We start from the raw sequence: 18,212 nt of genomic DNA on the forward strand, positions 1-18,212 counted from the left end.
CCTCCAACCTCATCTATTGCATCCGCTGCTCTAGGTGTCAGCTGCTCTACATCGGTGAGACCAAGCGTAGGCTTGGCGATCGCTTCGCCCAACACCTCCGCTCGGTTCGCAATAACCAACCTGATCTGGTGGCTCAGCATTTCAATTCCCCCTCCCATTCCGAATCCGACCTTTCTGTCCTGGGCCTCCTCCATGGCCAGAGTGAGGCCCACCGTAAATTGGAGGAGCAGCACCTCATATTTCACTTAGGCAGTTTACACCCCAGCGGTATGAACATTGACTTCTCCAATTTTAGGTAGTCCCTGCTTTCTCCTTCTTTCCCCTCCCCTTCCCAGCCCACTGTCTCCGCCTCTTCCTTTCTTCTTCCCACCCCCACATCAGTCTGAAGAAGGGTCTTGACCCGAAACGTCGCCTATTTCCTTCGCTCCATAGATGCTGCCTCACCCACTGAGGTTCTCCAGCATTTTTGTCTACCTCAGAATCAGAATCAGAATCACACTTTATTCGCCAAGTATGTTTTACAACATATGAGTAATTTCATTGGCCAGGTAAGTCATACAATTAAAAGCAACAGATCACTCAAAAACACATTTTAACATGAACATCCACCACAGTGATTCCTACACATTCCTCACTGTGATGGAAGGCGAAATAAAGTTCAAGTCCTTCCTTATGTTCGGTCGGGGGCCTCGAGCCCTCCGTTGACGGGATGGTCTTGACTCCCTCACTGACGGCGTCGAGGCGTTCAGCTCCTGCATCGAGGAGTTGTTAGCTCCCCCGCGCCGGGCGATCGAACCGCGCGTTGGGGCTGGTCGAACCTTCCGAAGCGTTGGAGCTCCCGACTAGCCTCTCCCGAGACTGCGTGCCCTTGATGGTAAGTCCACGGTGGTCGTGGTGGGAGCGATCCCAGGCAAGGGATCCGCTCCGATGTTAAGTCCGTGCCCCGCGGTGGGGCTCACGACAGTCTGAGGCGGATCCCAGCTCCAGCGATGGTAGGCCGCAGAGCCCGGAAAATGTGACCCGAAAATTGATCACATCTCCGGGAAGGTAAGAACTTGAAAAAGGTTTCCCCCGATCCCCTCCCCCCTCCCCCCCACATAAAACAAACCGAAGAACATTAAAACCATCTTTTAACAAACTAAAAAATAACAAATAGAAAGAAACATTCCTCGTATGTTGTAAAACATACTTGGCGAATAAAGTGTGATTTTTGTCTACCTTAGAAGATTTACAAGGATGTTGCCAGGACTAGAGGGTCTGAGTTATAGGGAGAGGTTGAGTAGGCTGGGACTCTATTCCATGGAGCGCAGGAGGATGAGGGATGATCTTATAGAGGTGTAGAGAATCATGAGAGGAATAGATTGGGTAGATACAGAGCCTCTTGCCCAGAGTAGGTGAATTGAGGACCAGAGGTGAAGGTGAAGGAGAAAAGATTTATTAGGAATCTGAGGGGTAACTTTTTCACATAAAGGGTGGTAGGTGTGTGGAACGAGCTGCCTGAGAAGGTAGTTGAGGCAGGGACTATCCCAACATTTAAGAAACAGTTAGGTACATGGATAGGACAGGTTTGGAGGGATATGGGCCAAACGCGGGCAGGTGGGACTAGTGTAACTGGGACATGTTGGCCGGTGTGGGCAAGTTGGGCTGAAGGGCCTGTTTCCATGCTGTGTCACTCTATGACTCGATGACTAAATAACGTGACACATGAATCTATATATCTGGCAGCAGCATGGCATTGAAATTTGAACTTATCAGGATAGTTCAATGATTCACTGTTTATAGGTCATGTGAAGTGCTGGTTCTGAATTGAGCATTTTAAAATCTCGATCTTTGCTATTGCTCAATATTATTAACATGGACTGTTTTCAATGTAGATTTTAAACAAAAAGCTGAAAAGCAGCAGAAAGTATTTATTGTCCATCTTGTTGAACGAGAAGGGGGTGTCTGCGACGGGGTCGGGAGCGCGCGCGGGAGGAGGGGGTGTAACGGAATCGGGAGCGCGCGGAGAGGGGGTGTCTGTGACGGGGTCGGGAGCGCGCGTGGGGGTGTCTGTGACGGGGTCGGGAGCGCGCGGGGAGGGGGTGTCTGTGGGGTTCGGGAGCGCGCCGGGAGGGGGGGGTGTCTGTGACGGGGCAGGGGGAGCGCGCGGGGAGGGGGTGTCTGTGACGGGTCCGGGGGAGGGGGAGCGCGCGGGGTGAGGGGGGTGTCTGTGACGGGGCAGGGGGAGGGGGGGTGTCTGTGACGGGTCCAGGGGCGCGCGCCACCGCCGGCCGCGAGCGCGGCGCCTCTTCCATGGCGGTTGGCGGTTGGCGGGCGGCAACGCAGCCGTGTGCCGGCGCCCACTGACACGGCCCCCGCGATGTGGGTGAAGCGGCGGCACCGCCGGCAGGTCGGCCCGGGCGCCCCGAGCCCGCCCTGAGGAGCCGGGGCCCCAGCGCCATGCAGCAGCCGTACGACTTCTTCAGTGAGGAGAACGGGCCGAAATGGCGCGGGCTCTTCGTGCCGGCGCTCGGCAAGGTAATGGGGGGCAGGGAGGGAGTGGGGAATGAGGGTGAAACATAGAAACATCGACAATAGGTGCAGGAGGAGGCCATTCGGCCCTTCCAGCCAGCACCGCCATTCACTGTGATCATGGCTGCTCATCCACAATGAATCAGTGCCCCGTTCCTGCCTTCTTCCCATATCCCCTGATTCTGTTAGTTCTAAGAGCTAAATGTAACTCTCTCTTGAAAACATCCAGTGAATTGGCCTCCACTGCCTTCAGTGGCAGAGAATTCCACAGATTCACAACTCTCTGGGTGAAGAAACTTTGTCCTCATCTCAGTCCTAAATTGCCTACCCCTTATTCTTAAACTGTGACCCCTGGTTCTGGACTCCCCCAACATCTGGAACATGTTTCCTCCATCTAGCCTGTCCAATCCTTTTCTAATTTTACATGTTTCTATAAGATAGCCTCTCATCCTTCTAAATTGCAGTGAATACAAGCCCAGTCGTTCCATTCTATCATCATATGTCGGTCCCGCCATCCCGGGAATTAACCTGGTGAACCTAATCTGCACTCCCTCAAAAGCAAGAATGTCCTTCCTCAAATTAGGAGACCAAGACGGCACACAATACTCCAGGTACGGTCTCATCAGGGCCCTGTACAACTGCAGTAGGACTTCCTTGCTCCTAAACTCAAATGGGGGGGGGGGGGACACATGTTCGAGATTTGTGGGGCAGGGGTCGGGGTGGAGGTGTGGGGAGTGAGGGTCGTGGATGGGGGCTGGGTGGATGGTCAGGGTGAGTGTGGAGGATCGGGGAGTGGATGGATGGTCGGGGTGAGAGTGGAAGGTTGGTGTGCAAGGTGGGTCAGGATGGAGGGTCGGGGAGCAGGGCCATTTCATGTCACTGGTGATCATCTCAGGCAGCTACAGGTGAGATGCTGCAATCTGGAGCTGAATTATCTGCTGGGATTTCTGACTGCATTGGTCAGACTTGTGTCATATAGTTCCTTACATTTTTGCTTGCTTTATTCTATCCATACTTCCCTTTAAAATTCAAAACTTGTTCTGTTGATATATCCAATCTAAATTGATGATGTGAACATTCAGTTCAAAACTTTGAATTGCTTGATAAATTGAGTTGGAAGAAATGACACTGTAATGTTAAACTTTAGTCATGGTTTACTCATGTAAGTAGTTTTTGTACAGTTAAAACACGACCTTCTCAAAGTATTCCACATACTATTTTGCTGATAGAATTACATTCAGAACATAAATCTTAACCAATGTGGTAAACATTGTAACGAGTACAGACGCAAAGTGCTGGAGTAACTCAGCGGGTTACTCAGCATCTCTGAGGTACATGGTTAAGTGACTTTGCAGGTTATCGGTTGATGTAGGTGGTGGGGGGGGGGGGGGGGTCGGGTTTATAGGCAGATGATGCACAGAGACAGAAGGTGTGAGTCAAAAGGATTGAAGAGTTACAAATTGTGAAGCTAGAAGAAAGAATGTAGATAGAACAGGAGGGGAAAAATAGATGTGAGTCCTGGTGGGGAATGAGGGGGGGGGGGGGTGGGGGGGGGGGGGGAGGGGAGGGAAGAGGCAGGTTTGGGGGGAAGGAGCGAAAGGGTTTTGTGTTAATACGCTGGATTGTAAACTACCCAAGCGGAAAATGAGGTGCTGTTCCTCCTTCTGAATCTTCTGAATTTGTAGTCGGCAGGGCAGTGCTCTGCATATCGCCAACTGCATATCGCCTCCGGTTTGTGTGTGGCCTCACTCTGGCAATGGAGGAGGCTTAGGGCAGAAAGGTCAGTATAGAATGGGGAGTTAAATAGTGGAGATCCAGTAGGCCTTGGCGGACTGAGCGCAAGCGTTTGGCGAAACTGAGTCTATAGTTGGTCTTGCCAATGTAAAGGAGCCCACATCGGGAACACAGGATGCAGTGGATGAGGTTAGAAGAGGTGCATGTGAACCTCTGTCTCACCTGAAGGACTGTTGGGTCCCTGGATGAAGATGAGGGAGGAGGTATAGGGGCAGCAGCAGGAGATGTAAGGAGATGGGAGCTACTGCCTCACAGCGCAAGATACCCAGGTTTACTCCTTAGCTTGGTTGCTGTCTGTGTGGAGGGTATATGCTCTCCCTGTGCGCCCATATCCTAAAGAAGTGCGGGTTTGCAGGTCAATTGGCCTTGGTAAATTGCCCTATGTGTTTAAGAAAATGGGATAACATTGAATTGATGTGAACAGGTCACCAATGATCGGTGTGGGCTGAAGTTTAGTTTCCATTAAACTAAACTAAACACATTGCAACAAGTATTATTCATTTACTCTATTTTGGGGTTTAAATGGTTTGAGACTGCATACATTTTGTAAGTAGATGCCATCAATATTTGTTAGTAATGGGGCCATTCATGGTTGGGAATGTGCACTGATCTGGGTTCTTTACCAGTGGGAACTGAAAGACTGTGAACAGTACAGCACCACTTTACCAAAGGTACCATTTTGTTCAACAAGTGAAAAGTGGAGAAGCATCTGTTTGGAAATTTGTCTGATGATAAAAGCAACTTTTGTAAGAATGATACACTGTTGCTTGTTTTTCTTCTGAGACAGCAGCACACTTGAATTATTGAGATGTTTTCAGTATGAAGTGTGTCTTCTGTAAAGTGTTTTAAATCAAAAGATTGGAGATTTCAGTCAGATTACAAACATGCCACATTGCTGACCACGTCCCACTCCTCCTTTGCCTCTCCACCTGGGCTTGAAGCGACATCTCGTTCAGTTTTTATCCAATCACTTGTAGCCAGAGAATCAACTGCAGTGATTTCCTGAAGCATTTCTCCTTGTTCTCTTCCTATTTCTCAGCCACAGTCTGTCTCTCAGCCTCATCCTCAGGGGGATCACTGACCGGGCTGGGGGGTTATATCAACACTACCAAGCTGGGTACCAAACTTAGATCAGTGATGACTGTGGAAGAGCATTCCAGGAGTAGCAACAAGGTCCATCACAGTATGGCCACCCAGGAAGCTGCTTGTGTTCAGAATTACCACAGAGTATACGAACACGGTTTCAAGCAAGACACATATCACGTCCAGTCACTCCATTTATCATACTTTCATAACGGACTTCTTTTCTCACAAAGGAACTGGAGTTTGCAGCCATCAACACACTGTATTTCTGATCAGCCTAATGAGACCCTGCAGTGTTAATTAACCCCATTCTGGAAAGGCTAGTGGGCCCCAGCCGCTGACTTTTCTCCCTAACTGTTGCTGAAAGACCATAGAGATCCATTAATTACCTCCCACACCGCCTATTACATTCTAAAAGTGTTGGACCAGAGTGCTGACTTATTTGGCCGAGTTTTAATTTAGAGATACAGTGCAAAAACAGGCCCTTTGGCCACCGAGTCCACACCATACCAGCGATCCCCGTACACAAGCATTATCCTACAAACTTGAAACCATTTTCAATATTTACCGAAGCCAATTAACCTACAAACCTGTACGTCTTAAAAAAATGTTTATTTGTGATCCAATCAAGTATCTACGAATCTGATTTGATGATATTGGACTGGGCTGCACTGCACCTGTTGAAAGATGTAAGGGTTGCAAGTTTTTCTCCAAAACATCTGCTGGTGATTTGGCACTGAGGCCCGTACAAATCTTTGTATTGATGCTTACAATTACGGTGTTTTCATTTACGTAATACCTTGCTCAACCTGTGAAGGGTCTCTACCTGAAATGTCACCCATTCCTTCTCTCCAGAGATGCTGCCTGTCCCGCTGAGTTACTCCAGCTTTTTGTGTTTATCTATGATATTTCAAAGTCTTTTGTGGTGTTCGAGTTGCATGATTGAAATGTTGTAATGTTGGGACAGTTTCACTTGTGTAGTTTAAATGTCCATTAGTTAATGTAAATACTGTATTTAGACTTGAGGGTGCTTGTTGTTAGTAGTGAGGGAAGAAAGAGTAATTTCTAACATGACTTCTCCCTCTGAACTTTGCTGGTCAGAAATACGGTTGACATCACCAATTTTAAAGTGATGTGTTTCAGTTTGTTTTGTTACAAGTTAACTATTTTTAGAGAAACTATTCTGCAATTGCAAAGCATTTAACTTTTTCAGTGTCCAATTTCCACACAGTTGAGTAAACACAGTCTCATACATTCTGCTCTTTAAGTTCATAGAGCCATACAGACACAAGATGCTGGAGTAACTCAATGGGACAGGCAGCATCTCTGGAGAGAAGGAATGGGTTACATTTCGGGTCGAGACCTTCAGACTGAGAGTCAGGGTAGAGGGAGACAGATATGGAAGGGTAAGATGTGAAAATGAGACATCAAAGGGGACGAAGCTCAAGGAAAATGTAGAATAGATCATTGTTAGCTGGGGTAAGATGACAACGATGCACACAGAGTTAAATTTAATCGAGGACAGTCAGACTGGTCGGAGAACTAGGATGGGGGAGGGCTGGAGAGAGAGAGAGAGAGAGGGAAAGCAAGGGTTACTTGAAGTTAGAGAATTATTCATACTGCTAGGGTGTAAGTTGCCCAAGCAAAATATGAGGTGCTGTTCCTCCAATTTGCATTGACCAATAACAAATAATTTAACTGTTTGTGTGCCTCGTTGTCACCTTCCCCTCAGGCAACAATGAACCATTCTACATTTCCTTGATTGACTGTTCCCTCCGCAACTCTCTGGTTAACTCATCCCTTCTCACCCAAGCCACCCCTTCCCCAGGTACTTTACCCTGCAACCGCAGAAGATGCAACACCTGTCACTATACCTCCTCCCTCGACTGTCCAGGGACCCCGTCAGTCCTTTCAAGTGAGGCAGAGGTTCACTTGCACCTCCTCCAACTTCATCTACTGTATTCGTTTGTTCAAGATGTGGACTATTATACACCGTGAAGAGTAGTGGCCCCAGCACCGACCCCTGCGGAACTTTGCTAGTCACTGGCAGCCAACCAGAAAAAGCCCCCATTTTCTGCCTTCTGCCATCCAGCCAACCTGCTATCCATGCTAGTATCTTCCCTCTGATACCATGAGGTCTCATCTTCTTTAACAGCCTCATGTGCGGTATCTTATCGAAGGCTTTCTGAAAATCCAGGTAAACCACATCCACCGATGCTCCTTTGCGTATCCTGCTATTTACATCCTCAAAGAATTCCAACAGGGTTGTCAAGCAAGATCTCCCTTTCACAAAACCATGTTGACCGCTTATTTTATCGTGTGCTTCTAAGTACTCAGAAACCTCGTCTTTTATAATGGATAAATCTCACCAACCACTGAAGTCAGGCTAACCATTCTTCTGTCTCGCTCCCTTCTTGAACAGCGGGGTAATATTTGCAATTTTCCAATCATCTGGAACCACCCTTGACTATAGTGATTCTTGAAAGATCACAACTAATGCCTCCGCAATCTCTAAAGCCACCTCTTTGAAGGTCGCAGAGGAGCAGCAGCCAGACCAGTGAGTGGGTAGATTGGCTGAGACATCCTAATTAGTTGTGTGGATAGTTGACTTGATATTAAGTTCAGGTCTAGGGGAGAAACCTGTTGGGAGCAGCCTTGTTGAGGGGAAGTGCCTTGGTGAGGTAAATTGCGAGTCTTTGGCTCAAGTGCCTTGGTGAGGTAAAGTGCGAGTCTGGCTCAAGAGTCTTCGGCGAGGCGACTGAGGTAAGGAGGCTACTCTTGAATCAGTTGTGTGCTTAATTTAGGTTAAATATTTAAACTTGTGATGACAGGAATGTTATTGCAGTGCATTTGTTGCAGGATATGGGAAGTCAGGGTCACCGCTGGTGTCTCTGACCATTACACATGTGGGAACTGTGTCCAGATGCAGCTCCTGAAGGACCGAGTTAGGGAACTGGAGCAGCAGCTGGATGACCTGCGGTCCATCCGGGACGATGAAAGCTTCCTGGACTGGACCTACAGTCAGGTCGTCACTCCAACAGGTAGAGACGGAAAGAAAGGGGATGGAGCGGGTGCAGGAGACCTCGGTGGGAGTACCTCTTGCGAACAGGGACACCCTCTTGGGAGCTGTCGGGTCAGACGACGCTTCCAGTCCGAGTGGCGGATAGGTCTGTGACTTGAATCCTAGCGCTGAGACTCGACCAACATAGTGGTGGGTGACTCCATTGTCTGAGGTGCGGACAGGAGATTCTGTGGCGACAGGCGAGACTTGAGAAAGGTGCGTGGCCTCCCTGATGCCAGGGTCCAAGACGTCTCAGACCGACTTCAGAACATCCTCGAGAGGGAAGGGGAGCAGCCGGAAGTAGTGCATGTAGGCACAAATGACGTGGGTAAGAAGTGGAAGGAGGTTCTGCAAAGTGAGTATAGAGAACTAGGTAGGAGGTTGAAAAGAAGGACATCTAGGGTGGTTATCTCTGGTTTGCTTTCAGTCAAGAACAGAACTCACTATCAAAACATGGAGGGGACGGGGACACAATTTTTTGGCGGCCACGCGCGCATGCGCACACACACACACACGCGTGAGGCTTCGGAGGCTCAATCCAGCGCTAAAAATGGCGATTTTAAAATCGGGATCTCAAAAATTTGGGGGGATGTCCCCCACCTCTCAAAACATGGGGGGGGGGGACATGTCTCCTCTGGCCCCCCCCGGGTTTTCCGCCCCTGCTTTCCGTACCTTGTGCTAGTGAGGGTAGGAACAGAGAGATAGGGGATCTGAATGTGTGGCTGAGGAGTTAGTGCAGGGGGCAGGGATTTAGATTTCTAGATCACTAGAATCTCTTCTGGGGCAGGGATGACCTATACAAAAGGGACAGGTTGCACCTTAATTGGAGGGGGATCAACATTCTGGCAGGCAGGTTTGCTAGTGCTAAACAGGTGGGGGGGGGGGGGATGGGGGGGGGGAGTCAACACCGTGGAAGCCAAAGATCATAGAGCGGAGCAAGATGGTTCACTCCGCGAAAAAGCCGTTGTAGGTGATGGGTAATCTTCAGCGCCATTTCTGTAACCGGTTTCCGTCATGGCGTCAAGCTAATCCGGGGAGATTCTGCTATATCAGGCTGAGAGATTAAAGGATAGACACAAAATGCAGCGGGTCGGGCGGCATTTCTGGACAAAAGCAACAGGTGACATTTTGGGTCGAGACCCATCTTCAGACTGAGTCGGGAAAGAGGAACTCAAACCATCCCTTTCCCCCCCCCCCTTCCCTCCGACACGGACACGGAGTGATCGCTGGCCCCCCTTTTTTGTTAAATATCTATTTCCTTTGGGTGTTTTTATAATTTCCCCTTACCATTTCCGCACTTTTTCGATAGCTGCCATGACCCGTTTGATGTCATCCTTCGCCCTGCACCTGGTCTCGGCCCGCACCGATCTGCCGTGTGTGTGTGTGTTTGGCGGAGTCTGAGGGGAGAAGCGCCGGCACCAAGAGCGAGCGAACGCGTGAACAGACGGACGAAAGCAAAGATCATAGAGGGAATAGATGACATTTCAGGTCGAGACCCTTCTTCAAACTGACAGTCGAGGGAAAGAGGACCAAGAGATATAGACGGTACTAAAGACAAATGAATGGAAGATATGCCAATATCTCCCGTTTCCCTTTCCCTTGACTGTCAGTCTGAAGAAGGGTCTCGACCCGAAATGCCATCTATTCCGCTCTATGATCTTTGCTTTCATCCGTCTGTCCGCGCGTTCGCTCGCTCTTCGTGCCGGCGCTTCTCCCCTCAGATGCTGTCAAACAAACACACACACATACACAGACCATCAAACAGCAGTAGGGAGGTTGTGGATAGCATCAAACAGGAAATTAGGGATGCGTGTAGCAAACGTACAGCGGTTATGGGTGACTAATCGACAAATAGATTGGGCCAATCAAATTGGTAACAGGGCTGAGGAAATTGATTTCCTGGAATGTATACGGGATGGGTTTTTAAACAAATATGCAGAGGAACCGACTGGAGGGCAGGCCATCATAGACTGTGTATTGTCTAATGAGTAAGGATTAGTTAGTGATCTTGTTGTGCAAAGCCCCTTGGGCAACAGTGACCATAATATGGTGGAATTATGCATTAGGATGGAAAGTGACAAGGCTAAATCAGAGACTAGGGTCCTGAACTTGAATAAAGGAGACTTTGAAGGTATGAGACGGGAATTGGATCGGATAGACTGGCAAACTATACTTAAAGGGTTGACAGTGTAGATGCCATGGCAAAGACCGTATGTATTAACTCCAGAAATTGTTCATCCCTGTCTGGCGAAAAAATAAAACTGGGAAGGCGGTTCAACCGCGGTTGATAAGGGAAGTCAAGGATAGCGTTAAAGCCAAGGAAGAGGCATATAAATTGGCCAGAAGAAGCGGCAAACCAGAGGACTGGGAGAAATTTAGAAGGACAAAGAGGTTAATTGAGGGGGGGGGGGGGGGGGGGGGGGGGGGGGGTGAAGAATATGAAAGAAAGCTTGCGGGGAATATAAAAACTTGACTCAAATTTTCTTTAGATATGTAAAACGGAAAAGATTAGTGAAGATGAGTGTAGGTCCCTTACAGTCAGAGACAGGTGAATTTATAATGGGAGACAAGGAAATAGCAGAACAGTTAACCATATAACAATTACAGCACGGAAACAGGCCATCTCGGCCCTTCTATTCCGTGCCGAACACTTACTCTCACCTAGTCCCATCTACCTGCACTCAGACCATAACGAGTACTTTGGTTCTGTCTACACTAAGGAAGACACACACAATCTCACGTAAATACTAGGGGACCGTGGATCTAGTGGTAGGGAGGAACTGAAGGGAATTCACATTAGTCAGAAAATGGTGTTGGGTAAACTGTTGGGACTGAAGGTCTGCCTCCCAGAGTACTCAAGGAGGTGACCCTAGAAATCGTGGATGCATTGGTGATCATTTTCCAATGTTCTCTAGACTTGATAAGTTCCTGTGGACTGGAGGGTAGCCAATTTAACCCCACTTTTTAAGAAAGGAGGGAGAGAGACAACGGGGAATTATAGACCAGTTAGCCTTACATCGGTAGTGGGGAAGATGTTGGAGTCGATTATTAAAGATGTTATAGCAGCGCATTTGGAAAGCAGTGACAGGATCGGTCAAAGTCAGCATGGAATTATGAAGGGGAAATCATGCTTGACTAATTCTTTGGAATATTTTGAGGATGTAACAAGTAGAATGGACAAGCGAGATCCAGTGAATGAATGAATGAATACGTTTATTGTCATTGCACAATACTGTGCAACGAAATTCCATTACATCTCCTCCGGTTAAAGACAATACAAACACGACAACCATTGACACATATGTACACTTATTAGTAAAAATAAATAGGTGTTTTAAAAGAATTTAAAAGAATTTAAAAGAATTTGGCGGCATTTCTTAGAATTACATTTTGCTTCCCCAGCATTCTCTGTTGGAATTTAGCTCTTTTATCGCACATGGGTAGAAACTATTCTTTAGTCTACCGGTGCGAGCCTTCAGAGTCCTGAATCGCCTCCCAGAGGGTAGCAGAGTAAAAAGGTGGTTGGCAGGGTGGGATGTGTCCTGCTTGATATTTGTGGCCCGGCGCAAGCATCGGGCCCTATATATGTCATCCAAGGAGGGCAGTTGGGCGTTTGTAATGATCTGCGCAGTTTTTATAATTCCCTGCAACGCCCTCCTCTCAGCCACAGTACAGCTAGCAAACCACACCAGGATTCCATAGGAGAGGATACTCTCCACGGCGCATCGGTAGAAGGACAGCAGCAGCGGCTGTGAGACGTTTGCTCTCCGCAGAGACCTCAGGAAATACAGCCGCTGATGTGACTTCTTCACGAGAGTGACGGTGTTCATTTGCCATTTAAGGTCCTGGGAGATGTTTATTCCCAGGAACTTAAAGCCAGTGACTCTCTCCACCATGTCTCCTTTGATGTATAAAGGAGCAGGTTCCTCTCTCCTCTTCCTCCTGAAGTCAACGATCAGCTCTTTCGTCTTCGATGGATTGAGTACCAGGTTGTTTTTGGTACACCAGACAGTCAGTTTTTGGACTTCATCCCTGTAGGCAGACTCGTCGTTGTTGCCTATCAGTCCCACCACAGTCGTGTTGTCCGCAAACTTAATGATCCTATTTGTACTGTGTATTGGTATACAATCATAAGTGTATATTGTGTACAAAATGGGACTCAGCACACAACCTTGTGGCGCTCCTGTGCTGAGCGTCAGGACCGGGGAGTAACTGGACCCCATCCTGACAGTCTGTGGGCGATCTGTTAGAAAGTCCTTAATCCAACCGCATGTTATTGCATTAATACCCAGATCAGACAGTTTGTCCACCATTCTGCTGGGGATGATCGTATTAAATGCAGAACTAAAGTCTACAAATAACATCCTCACATATGAGCCAGGACGCTCCAGATGTGTCAGTGCAGAATGTAGAGCTGTGTTGATGGCATCTTCCGTTGATCTATTTGCTCTATACGCAAATTGATGCTGATCCAGGGTGGGTGGGAGTGAGGACTTAATGTGTGCCAGGACCAGCCGTTCAAAACATTTCATCACGGTCGAAGTGAGAGCAACAGGTCTATAGTCATTCAAGCTCTTAATGAATGTTGTTTTGGGTACAGGCACGATGGTAGCAGTCTTAAAGCATTCTTAAAGAATGTGGTGTATCTAGACTTTCAAAAAGCCTTTGACAAGGTCCCACACAAGAGATTAGTGTACAAAATTAAAGCACATGGTATTGGGGGTAGGGTATTGACATGGATAGAGAACTGGTTGGGAAACAGGAAACAGGAATTAACAGGTCATTTTCAGAAAGGCTGGCTGTGACTAGTGGGGTACCGCAAGTCTCGGTGCTGGAACCCAGTTGTTTACAATATATATTAACGATTTAGACGAGGGAATTAAATGTAACATCTCCAAGTTTGCGGATGACAAGTATGAGCTGCGAGGAGGATGCTATGAAGCTGTAAGGTGACTTGGATAGGTTGGGTGAGTGGGCAGAAGCATGCCAGATGCAGTATAATGTGGATAAATGGGAGGTTATCCACTTTGGTGTCAAGAACAGGAAGGCGGATTATTGTCTGAATGGTGTCAGATTAGGAAAAGGGGAGGTGCAACGAGATCTGAGTGCTTGCACATCAGTCACTGAAAGTAAGCATGCAGGTACAGCAGGCAGTGAAGAAAGCTAATGGCATGTTGGCCATTGCAAGAGGATTTGAGTGCAGGAGCAAGGAGGTCCTGCAGTTTTACAGGACCCCGGTGAGACGACATCTAGAGTATTGTGAGTACAGCAAGGATGTGGAGGCTGCAGAAGAGGTTCTGATGTCTGGATTAGAGGGTATTAGCTGTAGGGTATTAGCTGTAGGGTACAGTCGGACAGACTTAGATTGTTTTCCTCGGAATGCCGGAGGTGGATTGGAGACTTGATAGAAGTATATTATATCCATAATAACAATAATTAAAAAATCTAACTGCATGGACCCCTGCATCTGGCACACTTCTGGTATATGCTGTTCCACTTTTTGAACCATTTATAAAGTAGACGTTTTTCACGGGATGTCCCCTCTGTTGATTTTGATTGTCCGGTTCCCCAGCGTTGAAGATTCATAATCAATCTAAATATAAATTTAGTTCAGTATTCCTTAAATTAATTTTTTTTCACTGCCTGTTATTTGAGATTTTTCTTCCGGAGATTAGTTCAGTACACTCTGGGATTTTGTCTTTTTTCATTAGCAAAGCAAAAGTTAGAACAGGAACGGTGAATATGCACAATGTACAATAGGAAGTGAAACATTACTGCTCTTGGTTCTGTCTTGTTTTCAAGTGACCAGGGGTTTTCACGCTGTGGCCCTCATGACACAGAGCACACAGAGCTGGAAATCCCCAGAAACCAAGATGACATTTCCAGCCTCAGCCTAGGGCACTGGAGAGAAGGGCCGGCCTGTCTGTGTGCCAGATCATGCAGAGTTTGTACAGATTTATTGAATTGTTTATTGAAACAGAACATCCAATCTGTTGCACTCCATTTTGCCCCACCATTTATTTTGGTTTGCTTTGCTCCTGTCGCTTCTTGTTCCAAACCCTAGGTGACATGAATACTACACTCTCTGTGTGCAATGTGGTGGAGTGTTGAGCAGCACACCCCTAAAACTGGTAATTCTCTAGGTGATGCATTCTTTCTATGTACAGTTTTGAACAAAATGAAAGGAGTAACCCAGCGGGTCAGGCAGCATCACTGGAGGAGATGGATAGGTCACGTTTTGGGTCCTCAGACTGAGAGTAGTAGAGGGGTTGAAAGCTGGAAAGAGGTGGAGGTGGGACAAAGCCCGGCAAGTGCTTTTATATATATTGTAGTGCTGGTTTCTTGTGATTTTGTTTTTCAGTTGCAAAACACCAAATAATCCGTACATGTTACTTGTGAGGACAGTTTAGTCAAGTTATCTTTTATATGCAAATGTATTTCGGGGTGGGGATTGAATGATTTATTTTTTCCAAATATATGACAAATAATAGAATTTTAAAGTCGGACGGGTTTCCTGCATGCCAACTTGCTGCTAAAGCCAAAAACTATTTTGTTTTAACTGTGTTGCTTTGTTTTGTTCAATGTTTGCAATTTCCCCATAGCAGCCTGGCATTTTGCCAGTTTAAAGGTAGTGATTGGACTGAAATGAAGTGGAAACATTTGTAGTTTTGTGTATAAACTGATGACCACAGATAAATATGGGAACAGTCTTCATCAGTGGTGGTCAAGCTATCAATATTTGGGTCAGAAGACGATATTGTACCTGATGAGGAGCTGCAAGTGTTAAGGAGCTTGTTATGTTGCCGTTCTGGTCTCGAGAGAACAGCATTGCTATTCTATGAATATAATGGAATCGTTTATATGTTGGGCTGCTGCCAAAAGTGTGTGAAATCATACATCTGTACTTAACAAGACACCAGTGCTATTGAAATGGACACAAGTGCTGGAGTAACTCAGTGGGTCAGGCAACATCTCTGGAGAACATGGATTGGTGACGTTTTAATCAGTTTTAATCGGTCTGAAGAAGAGATCCAACCCAAAACGTAGCCTATCCATGTTCTCTGAAGATACTGCCTGACCAGCTGAGTTACTCCAGAATTGTGTTTCCTTTTGTGTGAATCAGCATCTGCGGTTCCTTGTATTGAAATGTCATCAGAGTGAAGAAGGGTGTCGACCCGAAACATCATCTATTCCTTCTATCTAGACATGCTGCCTGTCCTGCTGAGTTACTCCAGCATTTTGTGTCTATCTTCGGTGTAAACCAGCATCTGCAGTTCCACTTGAAATGTTTTTTTTAATTTTTTTAATTTTATTTTATTAGAAGTAAGTACAATCATATGGCACCAAAGTGCGTTGAATAATGCTTTATATTTTCTAGTAATCTGAATACCCAAATATTTAAATTTTTCTGTTGCGATTTTAAAGTGGAACTTCAATAAATGTGTAGGTTCGTGAGGTTTTAATGTCATGATTTCACTTTTATTCCAGTTTATTCTATATCCAGAAAAAGACCCAAATTCCTCTATTAAATTTAATACATTTGGTATGCTCGTTTGTGACTTTGTAATATATAAAAGTATATCGTCTGCATATAATGAGATTTTATTCTTTGAGTCCCTGGTATTATAGCCCTGAATATTCGGATGAATTCTTATACTTTCAGCCAGAGGTTCTATCATAAGGGCAAATAGCAGGGGTGATAACGCACATCCCTGCCTATTACCCCTTGATAGTTGAAATTTTTGAGATAGCATGTTGTTAGTTAAAATTCTTGCCATCGGTTTATCATACAATAATTTTACCCATGTTATAAAATTCTCTCCCATATTAAATTTTTGCAGTACTTTATATAAGTATTGCCACTCTACCTGATCAAATGCTTTCTCTGCATCCAAATAAATAATTAATATATCTTCTTCCTCTACTTCATGCGAGTACATTATATTAAACAGGCGTCTCAAATTATTAAATGAGTATCTTTTGGGTATAAACCCCGGTAGGCGGCGCGACTCTCGTCAGCAGCGGCCTCTGCAGTCCGTCTGCGTTTTTATTATTTTATGTCTATGTTTTTATGTAGTTTTTGTTATTTTTGTTGGGGTATGTGTGTGGGGGGGTGGGGGTGGTGTGGGGGGGTTGGGGGTAACTTTTAAATCTCTCCCTGCACGGGAGACCCGACCTTTTCTTTGTCGGGTCTCCGTTGTCGTTGGGGCTGCAACGGGGAGCGGCCTCCAACAGGAAGACCGGGGGCTGTGGTGCCGACTACTCACCTCACCGTCGCGGAGCTGGCCGAGTCCAGAGCGGGTGGAGCTGTGGTGGACGCTGCTGCGACCCGACCCCCGGAGATTCGGTGGCTGCAACTGCGGGTTTGGCGGGCGGCACCGGGAGCCCGCGGGTCCCTGGAGGGAGACCGCTTTTCGGGGCTTCCGCAGCGGCGACTTCTCCCGCCCGAGTTGCGGGGTTGAAGAGCTCCTGGAGCGGGGCCTACATCACCGCCCCGCGCGGCTTGGAATGGCGGCGGGTCTCTGCGAGCGCACGCCGGGGGCTCTAACACCAAGACCCGGTGTGCGGCCTTGCATCACCCGGCGTGGCTTTAATGGCCACGGGACAATCGCCATCGCCCGCCGGGGGCTTTGACTTTGACTTTGACTCTGACATCGGGGGGGAGAGTGCAGTGGAGAGAGAAGTTTTTTTGGCCTTCCATCACAGCAATGTGATGGATGTTTATGTAAATTATGTTGTGTCTTGGGTCTATTTGTTTGTAATGTATGGCTGCAGAAACGGCATTTCGTTTGAACCTCAAGGGGTCCAAATGACAATAAATTGAATTGTATTGTATTGATCAGGGTTTATCAATTTACTAATATATTTGCTTAATCTTCTTGCTAAAGTCTTTGCTAAGATTTTCTGATCTGTATTTAAAAGTGATATAGCTCTGTACGAGCCCGGATCTTCTAAATCTTTATCTTTTTTTGGAATAAGCGTAATAGTTGATTCTGTTAGTGTTTCAGGTAGTTTGTTTTCTTTAAAAGCATGGGAGTATAAATTAAATAAATAAGGGGTCGTTATCTCATGATTTTTTTTATAAAATTCATTACTAAAACCATCTGGTCCCGGTGTCTTACCATTTTTCAACGATTTTATTGTTTCACCTATTTCTTTAATTGTAATTTGAGCTCCAAATTCCTCTTGTTCCAAAAGGTCCAGTTTTGGAAGATTACAGTTATCTAAATTTTTTTAAATTTTACTATCTTCCATTTTAATTTTAGATGTGTATAAATTTTGGTAAAATTGAGCAAATCTATTATTAATATCTTTAGGTAGTATTAGTAATTCACCTTTCTCTGATTTAATTTTAGTTATAGTATTTTCCTTTTCTTGTTTTTTCAATTGGCGAGCTAAAAGCTTATGTGGTTTGTCACCAAACTCAAAATGTTCCTGTTTTGTAATTTGGAATAGTCTTATTACTCTTGCCGATAAAATTCGATTAAGTTTAAATTTCAGTAATATTATCTTATTGTGTTTATCTGTCGTGGAATCTTTAGCATTATCTAACTCTAACTGTCTGATTTCTTGTTCTAACAACATTTGTTCTGTCTTATTCTTTTTATTTTGAAAACTTTGATATGAAATTATAATTCCTCTCATAAATGCCTTAAAAGTTTCCCATAATAAAGAAGACAAAGTACCTGGTATATCATTTGTATCGAAAAAAAGTTTCATTTGTTGTTTTAAATATTGATAGCCTTGCACGTCATTTAAAATA

General features: G+C 46.0%; 1 protein-coding gene across 2 annotated transcripts in view; it reads left to right on the forward strand.

Moving 5' to 3' along the window:
- Positions 1 to 2,276: 2,276 nt before the first annotated feature.
- sos2 (SOS Ras/Rho guanine nucleotide exchange factor 2) overlaps positions 2,277 to 18,212 on the forward strand; it is a 99,227-nt gene continuing 83,291 nt past the window's right edge. Inside the window, exon 1 of one of the 2 annotated variants that reach the window (XM_033026566.1) lies at positions 2,277 to 2,517. In XM_033026566.1, coding sequence (XP_032882457.1) covers positions 2,440 to 2,517 — 78 coding nt within the window. In that variant the 5' untranslated portion in view covers positions 2,277 to 2,439. The remainder of the gene's footprint in view (positions 2,518 to 18,212) is intronic. The other variant, XM_033026567.1, reaches the window with a different exon arrangement.

Source organism: Amblyraja radiata, chromosome 9 (assembly GCF_010909765.2).
Source record: "Amblyraja radiata isolate CabotCenter1 chromosome 9, sAmbRad1.1.pri, whole genome shotgun sequence".
Taxonomy (NCBI): Eukaryota; Metazoa; Chordata; class Chondrichthyes; order Rajiformes; family Rajidae; genus Amblyraja; species Amblyraja radiata.